General features: G+C 49.1%; 1 protein-coding gene across 2 annotated transcripts in view; it reads right to left on the reverse strand.

The window, feature by feature from the left end:
* Nucleotides 1-5,108, reverse strand: part of SH3BP5 (SH3 domain binding protein 5) — a 76,870-nt gene extending 71,762 nt beyond the window's left edge. The window contains exons 1-2 of one of the 2 annotated variants that reach the window (XM_072792847.1): nucleotides 4,907-5,108; nucleotides 2,234-2,296 (exon numbers count right to left, since the gene is read on the reverse strand). In XM_072792847.1, coding sequence (XP_072648948.1) covers nucleotides 2,234-2,296; nucleotides 4,907-4,936 — 93 coding nt within the window. In that variant the 5' untranslated portion in view covers nucleotides 4,937-5,108. Of the gene's footprint in view, nucleotides 1-2,233; nucleotides 2,297-4,039; nucleotides 4,223-4,906 lie in introns of those variants that run through there. The other variant, XM_072792846.1, reaches the window with a different exon arrangement.
* Between the last annotated feature and the right edge of the window lie 6,445 nt (nucleotides 5,109-11,553).

An 11,553-nucleotide genomic window follows, 5' to 3' on the forward strand; every position in this document is an offset into this window, starting at 1 on the left:
TTATACTCAGAAGGTAAGCACCAGGATGCCTGGGCGGCTCCGTGGTTGAACGTCTGCCTTTGGCTCAGGCGTGATCCCGGGGTCCTGGGATTGAGTTCCGCATCAGGCTCCCCTCAAGGAGTCTGGGTCCCTGCCTCTCTCTGTGGGTCTCTCATAAATATATGAATAAAATCTTAAAAAAAAAAAAAAAAAAGGTAAGCACCATGTGGGGCTTTCTTGTTCATGGCCCAAAACAGTGGAATATAGGCATACAAATATTTGTCAAATAAATAAAGCAATCCTTGGGTGGGGGCAGGGGAGCCCATTTCCAAATTGTCCACTCATAGCTGGAATGTCAGAACAGGAGGGCTAGAGGGGATGTGGAAAAGGACCTGGCTCCGTCACATCACTGACCCAAGAGACCCTATACCACCACATCCTCCTCATCTGGACAAGAGGTAGATCCCCCCCCTTCCAGACTGTGCTCTCCAGAACTTTCTACAATGATGGAACTAGTCTCTGTTCTGTCCAAACGATGGCCCCTGGGCTCCTGAAATGTGGCTACTGAACTTCCAATCTTATTTCAATTAATTTAAAGGTAAATTAGCCACACATGGCTAGTGGCTACCATATTGGATAGCACAGTTCTAGGTTGCCGTGACAGGAGATAAAGCTTGTAAAAAGGGATGCCTGGGTGGCTCAGCAGTTGAGCATCTGCGTTCAGCTTGGGGTGTGATCCTGGAGTCCCGGGATCGAGTCCCACATCGGGCTCCCTTCATGGAGCCTGCTTCTCCCTGTGTCTCTGCCTCTCTGGCTCTCATGAATAAATAAAATCTTAAAAAAAAAAAAAAATTGTAAAAAAACCTCTGCAAACTCTAAAGTTCTCTAGAAATGGTAGTTTCTGTTGTTTAATATATTAGAAATGTGAGATTCTGAGAGATTTCAATTGCCCAAAGAGACTTGATTCATCAGAAGTCAAAAAAAAAAATTAAATAAACATGCAGATTTGGGGCACCTGGGTGGCTCAGTCAGTTACCCATCTGCCTTTGGCTCAAGTCACGGATCCCAGGGGCCTGGGATTGAACCCTGAGTCGGGGTCTCTGCTCAGGCGGGAACCTGCTTCTCCCTCTCCTCCCTTGCTTATGCTAATAAATAAAATCTAAAACAAACATGTATATTTTACTTTACCAGGGGGAGAAGGGCAGCCTCAGTGTTCATGGATACATACAATCAGAACAGAGGCGTCAGTGATCATCCTTCACACACAACTCAGAAAACAGACTTTTAATCCCCTTTTTTGCAATGCCCAGATCTGGTGCCTCCAGGGCCTAGCCATGTAGTCAGAAATCAAGGCTGCCAGTGTATTCCCGGTAGATTATTCCTATCTCCCACACCCTCATTCTTAGGGACCAGATGTTTCCTGCCCTTTTCAGTGACCTTCCCTACTATTTCTCCTGCAACAGAAACAGGCCCTCCAACAGCTCCCTGCATCCCTTCAATTCTCTGATAGATTCATTCACAGGCTCTCAGATCCATGCGGGGTTTGTTCAAATTTGCTGATGGATGGTAAAACCAACCACTACTACAGCAGAGTGGGGGCTGACGGGTAGCTGTGAAGACTGCTCATCTGTTTACACTCACGTTGGAAGATGCTCATGAAATTCAAATCAAGTTCTAGTATCCCCCAAGATTCTTCCCAGCAGGAAAGCCCTTGCAGTCCAGACAGCTTTTTGCTACCATGAAGATCATTATATTCTACACGCAAACAGACAACAAGGAAATGAGCAGGGAAGTGGAAGAGGGGTGAGATTTTTAGGACAAAAAGTCAAAAAAAAAAAAAAAGTAGAAGTCTAAGGAAATACATAATGTTTCCAGGTACAAATGTAAGGAATCACCCTGAAATATCAGAAAGACTTTGTCAACTCATTCTTTCTTATCCATTGTAGAGTGCAGGTAATTCTCCCCTCAATCCTTTCATGCTTTTCCACAGACACATGAACTTCAGTGCCCCACACAGCCCTTGGGTTTGGCCCCACGGAGCTCCCATGATGAAAACCATGTGAAATAGGATCCACATGTGTTCCACCCACACGCTGGGCTCAGCAGTGCATTTTATTCTGTCGGGCGGGCGGTTGCTCAACTCTGCGGAGGGGACGCCAGCAATCATCCTCCAGCTATTAAAACAAGATCAAGCAGGCTGGTGTCAGCAGGACTGACACCACCTCACCAGAAACAAGGACCCAGCCTTCTGTACCTCGAGTTCCGTCTCCCGTCTGTTGATGTCATCCGTGGATTGGTTTAACTTCTCCAGTTCTCCCTAGTGAAGAGAGAGAGGGAAGAAAGATGTAAAGGAATTGTCTTTTGTTTCCAGTGTGACTGAGCTCATTCTCCGCAAAAGTACTCTAGCACAATTTGGAGGAAGGGGGATGAGTCAGTATTAATTCTCAAGGAAAACAGTGGAGCCCTGGCTTGAAGAACAAATGAATGTCAGTTATTTCTGAGGCCTTTTTCTTTCAAAAATGTCTGAAGGTCCTAGGGATTTTTTTCTTAGAAGGTCAACTGTTTTCCAGGTATGTGCCTTCAGGTAAACCCACCTGTTACAAATGGTTTAGGAATCCAAACAGTACCTCCTGCCTCACAGAAAGAACTTTGCAGAAAAGACGATGAAATAAACAAAAGGCAAGCCGAAACTATAAACTCAGGGAAATGATTTAAATCAAGGGCAGAATTCTGGCATTAACTCATTAGTGGTTGAGTATTTTTCTAGAACTGAAAATCTTTTCCTTGCAAACCGGCAATCTTTAAACCTGCCTCGCTGTTTTTAACGAAACAAAAACTAGCTTTCATCCCGATCCTTCAGATAAACATTTATAAACTGACATTTTTGTAAAAAAAAAAAAAAAAAAAAAAAAAAGTACCCAGCGAAGAAGTTAACTCCTTTTACTCTGCAAACAAAGGATCTCCCAAACAGAATTCCCCTACCGGGAAAACAAGATTCAGTAGCCTAAACTAGTGATTTTAATTAGTAGAATTCCTCATGCAAAGATTTTTTTTTTCCCCACCTGATCTTTATCTTGCTAATCTGCCAAAACAATTCATTTAAATGGCAACAGCTGAGTTAAATGGGCTTTTAATTGATCCGCGCGCTGAAAAACCCATTAGGGCTCCAGAAATCGCAGAGCACGATTAAAAGCAATATATATATTGCTATATATATATATATTGCAATATATACATATTGATATATATTGACTATATATACATATTGCTATATATGTTGCAATATATCAATATATGTGCAATATATATATTGCATTTAGTATATACGTATATACTAGCAATATATATATTGCATTTAGTGTATATATATGTTTATACTAAATGATTTATGGAAAGGGTAGAAAAACGGGTCTTGGAAAGGGATGTGCTGTGCTCTTCGCCTGGAGGGTGAGGAGGTGAAGCTGTCACTCCTACATCTTGGCTCAGAAATTGTTTTTTAATCCTCTCCCTCAGAAATGGAGGCACAGAAAGCCAGCCCCCCCCCCCCCCGCCTCCTCCCCGCGGGAGCCCTGCGCATCCCCCGTCCCCGGCTTCTGCTCACACCCCGACCTCCTAACGACCACGAGCGGGGCTCTCAGCCCTGGAGGCCAAGCGGAGGTCCGAGCCCGCGGCGACAATGAGCCGGCGGAGGGGGCGGCTCGGGCGCCGCCAGGTGAGGGCTCGCGGCCGGGGCTCGGGGCGGCCCGCGGCGGGGGGACGACGCCCGCCCCCGCCCCCGCCCCCTCCGCGCCGCCTGCCCGGCGGGGGACCCCGACCCCCGCACGGCGCCCCGCCCCGCCCCCGCCCCCCTTTTCCCTTTGTTGCACATCGGCCCGAGCCGCTGGGCCGGCCGCGGCGACCCCCACCCTGCGGGGTCTGCGGGGTCTGCGGGAGCCCCCGCGGCACAGTCCGGCCGCATCCACGCGGGCGCCGCAGCCTCCCACAAGCCCCGCAAAACCGGGTCCTCGGGCCCGGAGCGCAGGCGGGGTCTGAGGTGCGCGGCGCCCCCCGCGCGCCCCACCTGGATGCGGGGGTCCACCTCTTCCTCCTCCTCCAGCGCCGGCTCCATCCCCTCCTCCTCCTCCTCCTCCTCCAAGTCCCGGGCCGACGGCGGCGGGAGGTCCGCCGGCTCCTCGGAGCGGCTCCGCTTCAGCGCCGCGTCCATGCGGGCAGCGGGGAGGCGAACCGCGCGGAGGACCCCGGAGCGCCGGGGGGGGGGGGGGGCAGCCGCAGGCTCGGCCGGAGCCGCCTCGCCCCAGCCCCGCGCGGTCCGGAGCGCCGCTGCCGACGCGGAGCCCGCGGGCCCAGGCGGAGCCGAGCGAGAGCGCGCGGCCGCCCCCTTCCTGCCGCGGCCCGCAGCGCAGCGCCGCCCCCGCCCCCGCCCCGCCCGCCCCGCCCCGCCGCGGCCGCCCCCGCCCCCGCCCCCGCCCCCGGCTCCCACCCGGGCCGCCCCGGCGCCGTCACAAATCCCGCGGCCCCCGCACCCCTCGGCGCGCTGGGCGCTGTGGCCGGGGCTGCCCGCACTGGCCGCCTGCTTTGGGGGCACCTCTCTCCCTCCCTGCTCGGCCGGAGCAAATCGACTGCTCGGAGCAAAGTTTGGGGTATCTTCCACGGTCTGAAGTCCCCTTGGGAAGCCTGTATTCGGTGACCCTGCACCAGCTTCAAGGCTCCCTCAAATCCCTGTGTGCCTCCACAGCACGGTCCCCCCCTTGGCTGAACCTCGGGAATTGGAGCCTACTTGGAAGAGTTTCCCCCAGAACGGGAACTGAAACATGTGCTCACACGCCACAGAAGCACGAGGAGGGGAGCTGGGCGCAGCTTCGTGCCTGGATTCCTCAGTCAAGCCATGCCCAAAGCCTGTGCCCTCCTGGTCGTGGGGTGGTCCTACCTGAATAGCCAAGAAGCGTGGAAAATGCATCGGTCGTCAGGGATGTCGGGCTGGGTAGGTCCAGCCTTCTCCAGGCGGCAGCAGGTGTAACCCCTGTGTCATGGGCAGGCTCTGTCCAAACATTTATGAACGGCGAGATTTTCCTGCCTTCCTGAAAGAATAGGGAGCCAGCGCTTGCCTGGCACGCTCAACAGCATGGGCCCAAAGAAGGAATGGCAGGTGTGTGCTTTTATGAACTGTCAGGGCCACTGTGATGTCAAGGGAGCACAAATTCAGTTGACCTTAGCAAAGCAGGCAAGGACGTTGCCCCTGGCCACTGCTAATATCTCCACTACAAAAATGCAGAATGTGTGCACCCTTTACATAGAGGCTTGTGGCCCATTAGCTCTGGGAGTTTGAAGAGCAAACTTGCTTGAGACAGAGGCTGAGAGCCTATCTTTAAAGCCACCTGGGGAACACCTAGGTGGCTCAGTGGTTGAGCCTCTGCCCCTCTGCTCAGGGCACAATCCTGGGATCCTGAGATCAAGTCCCACATTGGGCTCCCCAGCGGGAGCCTGCTTCTCCTTCTGCCTATGTCTCTGCCCCTCTCTCTCTGTTTCATGAATAAATAAAATCTTTATAAGTTAAAAAAAAAATAAAGCCACCTTTGGGAAACCTTCTAATGGCTTCATCAGAAGCTACATTGCAGAGCAGAGAAGGGGAGGGGGGTGGTATTATTCCTTGGGCAAGGTACCATCCTGCACATGCTGGCACCGAGGTCCACTGTGAAAAGAGATTTGTTCTGTCTCCTGGAGGTAATACAGGCGTACACATTCGGTTTGGTTCTGAAACAGTCACACCTGGTCGTTGTTCTAAAATCAAGGGAGAGCCAACAGTTCTCAGAGATGTCCTGAAAGGTTTTGCAAAACACCGAGTTGCTTTTGCTTTTCCACCAGTTTCCCCAGTGGCGCAGAACGGAGCCGGTACCGGGGCAGGTTTTATCCTAGCTGTGAATAAACTGAGAGACAGAGGTTGTAAACAAGAAAAGTGAGGTCAGTCCGGACTCTCCTATGCTTCTCGGTTGCTGGAACCCCGCCCTCACCGTGCTAAACAACAACTTCCCAGATACACTTCCATTTCAGCTTAGATCAAAGAGCAAGAGAATGGTTCCAAAGGCCACCATGGACATAGGGAAACTGCCCTAGAACAGTGGTTCAGGCTTTTTTTGTTGTTGTATTTTTAGGAGACCTGGGCCAGTTACAGCGTCAATCCCAATAGTGTTCTGAAGTTAAAATAAGGAAAATAAATCACAGTACTACTCTCTGTATTCTTCACTGGGACACAAATGCATAGGAAACGAAGCAAGGAATGAACTGAGGGTGACAAGGCGGAGGTGCCTGTGTGGTTACAGGGAAGGCCTCTCTGAGAAGGGCACTTTGAGCCAAGACTGGAGAGAAATGAGAAAGTGACCCCTGTGTGCCTTCACGGGGAGAGCACTTCAGCTGAGGTCCCCGGGTGAAACTGTGCCTCACTAGGGTGCTAGAGAGCCAGGAACACGACATCTGAGACCTGCAGATGGGTAGACCACAGGGGACAGGGTAAGAAACTTGGACTTTACTGAGTGAGTGATATATAATTACTCTGTGTGGGAAGTGGACTGCAGTCGCTGGGGACCGGGGGCAGAGGGGACACAAGGAGGTGAGTTAGGCCTGTGGTCTAAGCAGTGGGAGAAGAGAGACACCCCTGTTGGTTGCTTCCCTTTGCCAATGGAATGGTGGGCATAGTCAGCAGCTGAGAATAAGAGTGAGTGGGGGGGGCAGCCCCGGTGGCGCAGCGGTTTAGCGCCTCCTGGAGACCCGGGATCAAGTCCTATGTTGGGCTCCCTGCATAGAGCCTGCTTCTCCCTCTGCCTGTCTCTGCCTCTCATTCTCTCTCTGTGTTTCTATGAATAAATAAAAATCTTTAAAAAAAAAAAAAAAAGGAGTGAGTGGGGGGTTCTTGGAACAACACTGGATGCTGGAGGAGAGACACAGAAACCTGTCCAGGGGAGCTGGAAAGTCAGCTGACAGGGGGAATACGGTATTATAATTTCCAAGCTGCACTGAGGACCCACCCGGGGTTTGGGATTCTCCATACGGCCAGTCGGCAAAGCTGAGTGCTTTTGCCCACTCAAGCTCCACTTCTGGACACAGGCAGAGACTAATGAGAATGCCAGCTTTAACCAGGGTTGGGATTATTTAACCAAGGTCTTACAATGGCGGGGGAGAAGCATAAGGGGGTTGAGGGCAACTGCAGGCATAACAACTCGAATGATGGCCCATGGAATCGAAACTGGATTAAATAGGAAGTGCAGGCACGAGGCAGTGAGGGAGAGATCATTAAAATACCAGGGAGGGGTGATGAAGCCCTGAGTCAAGGGATCTAAAGAGGGACTGAATCTGAGGCTGTGTGGAAGTTGGTAGCTAATAATATCTGGAGAGAGAAGAGTTGAAGATGATTCCAGAGTTTCTAGTTTGAGTGATTGGATGACACCATTAATTAGGACCTATGCTATAGAAGTTTTGGTTGGGAAGAAAATAGATTCGTTTTTTAGAACATACTGATTTGAAAGGGAAAACCCTGAAAGCTCAGCTGTGTTGTATTTGGCAGTTGGGATCTAGGTTATCCAAGGATTGAATAGAACTCCCTGGAAGGTCTTTCTTGTTGCCTCAACATACCTCCCTGACTTAGCAAATGTATTATAGCTCATCTGATCCTTGAAGATGATGTGGGTTGTATTTCTCCTCCTCTACCCCATGACTCAAGCCTAAGGGAATCAGATATTTACACAAGAGATTTTTGTTGTTGTTGTTGTTTAATGTTTTTAAAGTGAAGTCTGCAAGCCGAAGTGGTCAACAACATTAATTCAATACATTTTTTTTGACCACTTAGCTCATGCATACACTATCCAGGTTCCAATTTGAGGGCCCCAAACATGTAGACAACAAAGTCATAGTGTCTTCCTATTTGGGGGGACACAGCCCCCACAAAAAATATGCCCCCAAATTATGCAACCATGAGTTCCTCGTTGTGAAATTAAGGGTCTGTCAAACTTCAGTGCCTTTGAATGAGGATTCCCTACAACACCAATTTTTTAAAAGACTATTTATTTATTTGAGAGAGAGTGTGTGTGTGCAAGTGGGAGTTGGAACGGGAGAGGAGAGAATCTCAAGTCTCACTCCACACTGAGCTCAGAGCCTGACACATGCATGAAACATGACTCAGAGATCATGAACTCAGCCAAAATCAAGAGTCAAACACTCAACTGACTCAGCCACCCAAGATGCCCCACCAATTTTTTTTTTTTAATGCTGTGCTCCTTAACTCCTATAGAATAGAGAACTGCTCTTCTAAACTAGGATGAAATGAATCTGCATTCCCCCCACATTCTGGTAGCCGTGATTGAAGAAACTGATAATCAGCATCTTCTCTTGGCCCACCTGTAATCTTTACACCGTGCCTTAGACCGGAGATTACAAACTGGGAGCTACTGTTTGGATCAGACCCTAGGGCACGTGTGGTCTGGCTGACACAGCTTTATAAATTTGAGCCCGCACTTAAAACTCAAGCAATGCAATGTGAGACTTCAGACTTCCCTGCTTGGCGAAAGTCCAGACGAGACATGAGGAGTGGGTGGCCTTTTAAAAAGGTCATGGCACTCTCAAGTCAACCTCAGAGTCCTATAGGCAGACTCGCTTCCAGCAGCAGGCTGCACACGGGAAACCCCACCTCTCCTCAGCACCCCAGTGGGAAGCTGGTTCCCTCTGCCTTTCTCCCACTCTCTCTCCTCTCCCCACATACCCCAAAGGATTATGGCACATGGCAAGATGGAGGAGAATTTTAAAGGAGACTTCCAAACCCTTCAGCCCTACTTTTGGGCCCACATGAGTGGTTGTCAGAACTCAAGGAGTTATAGAAACCAGTTCTTGGAGAGATATCAGGGCTTCCACATTAACAAGGCATCTGTTCCATTCCACGATTCAGTGACATCAGTGTGTTGCCAAATTGTCTTGCACTGTGGCCACTCCCCTCTAATGAGGACCTTTATTTGTGTCCTGAATCGAATTACACTCAAGCCTCTTGGCCCAGATGAATTACAGGCCAGAGTACTTACAGAACCCAGGAAAGAGACTCTCAGTGTTTATCTGTGATCATAGGGGACCTGCAGACATTTAAAATGGTGCTGGAATCTTGGAGACAGAAAAAGTGTTCTGTTAAAAAGAAGAAAGAGGGTTTCATATCCTGTGAACCAGTGGGCATAGCAGATTGCAGACATGATTCTAGAATGGATTTTAAAGGGGAGAGGGCATTTGTGTGTCCCTGGAAGAAAAGTGATTGATCACTGTGACCCAGCTTGGGTTAACCAAGAACAAATCATGTCAGCCGTGCCCTCATTTACTTATTCCATGAGTTTATTTGTCTAAGCAGGGAAGGAAACACGCAAGACAGGAGATGTTCATTGTTCAAAGATAATGGATACAGGAAAAGGCCACTTGAATGAATCCACTTAGAAGAGAAACCAAAATTCCATATTAAATAATGAAAAAGTTTTTTACTGGGACTTAACCCTGCAAAATGAAACTTAAAATTATGAAATTAAGGGTGTTTTTTCCCTTCCATTTAAAAAACTAGTTTATGAATATTTACTGAACATCTATTATGTGACACCCTCTGGCAATGAAGATAAAGCAGTAGGCCAACTAGACAAAATCCCTGCCCTCGTTGGGGTTTATAGACTAAAGCAAGACAGAGAACATGTTTTAAGTACACAAATAAGCAAAATAGTGGCGGTTAGTGATAATGACAGAGCTGCAAGGAAAAAAGTCAGATAACCAAAGAAAGAAGGCTGGAGAGTGGGGCTGCCTTCGATGCGGGGTGGTGAAAGCTTCAAAGGACGTGACATTCTAGCTGAGATTTGATGACAAGAAGGAGTCAGACAGCCTCAATATGGAGGAAAGAGCATCCAGACAGGGCGGACCCCGAGGAGGGAGCTCACGAGGTGGCCAGAGAGGGAGAAAGGAGGGGGTGTTGAAATGAGGTGCCAGACGTGGGCACAAATCAGATGATGTGGGGCCTGGGAGGCCACAGGAAGGAGTTTGGATTTTATATAAATGTGATCAGATGCCATTGGAGGGATTTCGGTTGTGAGATGACACGATCCAATGTGTATGCTTAAAGGCTGACTGTGGCTGCCACGTGGAATGAGATGGCCATGAAGACAAGGCTCGGGGCAGGAATACCAGGTACGAGGCTGTCACCGGGGGCCCTGGTGCGAGAGGTGGCCACTGGGCTAGGTGGTGGTAGGGGGTGGCATGAGGTCCATTCAGGACGTACTGGGAAAGTAGGCCCAACAGCACTCGCTACTGCATCAGAAGTGAGAGTGGGCAACTCAGAGGCATCAAGAATGACTCTCAAGATTTTTCCTTGAGAAGAGGCTAAAGGACACTGCCATTTACTGAGCAAGGCAGGGAACACTTGAGAAGCAGGTTTGAAGTCAAAGGTGTGTTTCTAAACACCCAGGTCTGAGAGGCTACTAAACACTCAAGTAGAGATACCAGTGGACAGGAGGATATGTATCTCAAAGTCAGCCAACTATGGGCAGATGGTATTTAAAGCCCAGGCACTAAATGGGTCCCTTAGGAAATGGGGGGACACTGGAGGCAAGAGGCCCAGGAGGAGGATCCAGGCACGCCAACATTTAGAGGTTGGGCCTTATAGGAGGGCCCAGGTAAGAGTACTGCCAGCAACTCCTTCTTAGAAGAGCAACAACCACCACCACAAAAACCATCAGTAAACTATTGAGGATTTTTGGTGGTATATTTTTCTGATACAATTAAAGAACATGTGAAATTCTTTAAGATTTTCACAACCCAGGGCCACCTGAGTGGCTCAGATGGTTAAGTGTCCAACTCTTGATCTCAGCTTAGGTCTTAATCTCAGGGTTGTGACTTCAAGCCCGTGTTGGGCTCCATGTCCACTGTGGAGCCTACTTTAAAAAAAATGATTTTTATAACACAAGCATAGACAATATAATTTGACAAAAATATCTGAGGTGTTTGTTACTTTTCCCAGGTGTTTCTTACCTCTTCAACGTTAGAATCATTCCCACCGAAGAATCCTTTTGGTTCTCATCATCCTCAGTTGTCTCTGATCTAACACTGCCATTTCCTCATTTGTCAATGGCTTTGCAAATGACCAGGGCAGTTCCCCAAAACTGCTCTCTTATTCTTGAAATCTTGCCGATCTTGCAAGACCGATGGTTTCACTCTGCCATCAATTTTTAGGTTATTTGCATCGTATCTGCATTAAGTTGTTGACGTATGTCTGACAATCATAGAGATAATGGTGGACAAAGACTTTAACCCAATGGAAAGGGGCAGAAGCTCAGTATTAAAAGCAAGGGATGTGCTGTGCAGTCAGTTTTTGAGGGATTAGTTTTGTGTCATGGTGATGTTAGCTGCCTATCACAGAGACGACTGGCTGTTCAACGACTCCTTTCTCTCCTTCTCAAAGCACTTTGCTCCACAATATTTTCCTACCTACCACTGGCTAGATATGGCTCTGTGGACTGAGTGAGCAGCAGGATATGTCATGGTCAGGCTCGTCCCATGGAAGCTGAATACAGAGGA

The sequence above is a fragment of the Canis lupus genome, chromosome 22 (genome assembly GCF_048164855.1).
Source record: "Canis lupus baileyi chromosome 22, mCanLup2.hap1, whole genome shotgun sequence".
NCBI classification, from domain to species: domain Eukaryota; kingdom Metazoa; phylum Chordata; class Mammalia; order Carnivora; family Canidae; genus Canis; species Canis lupus.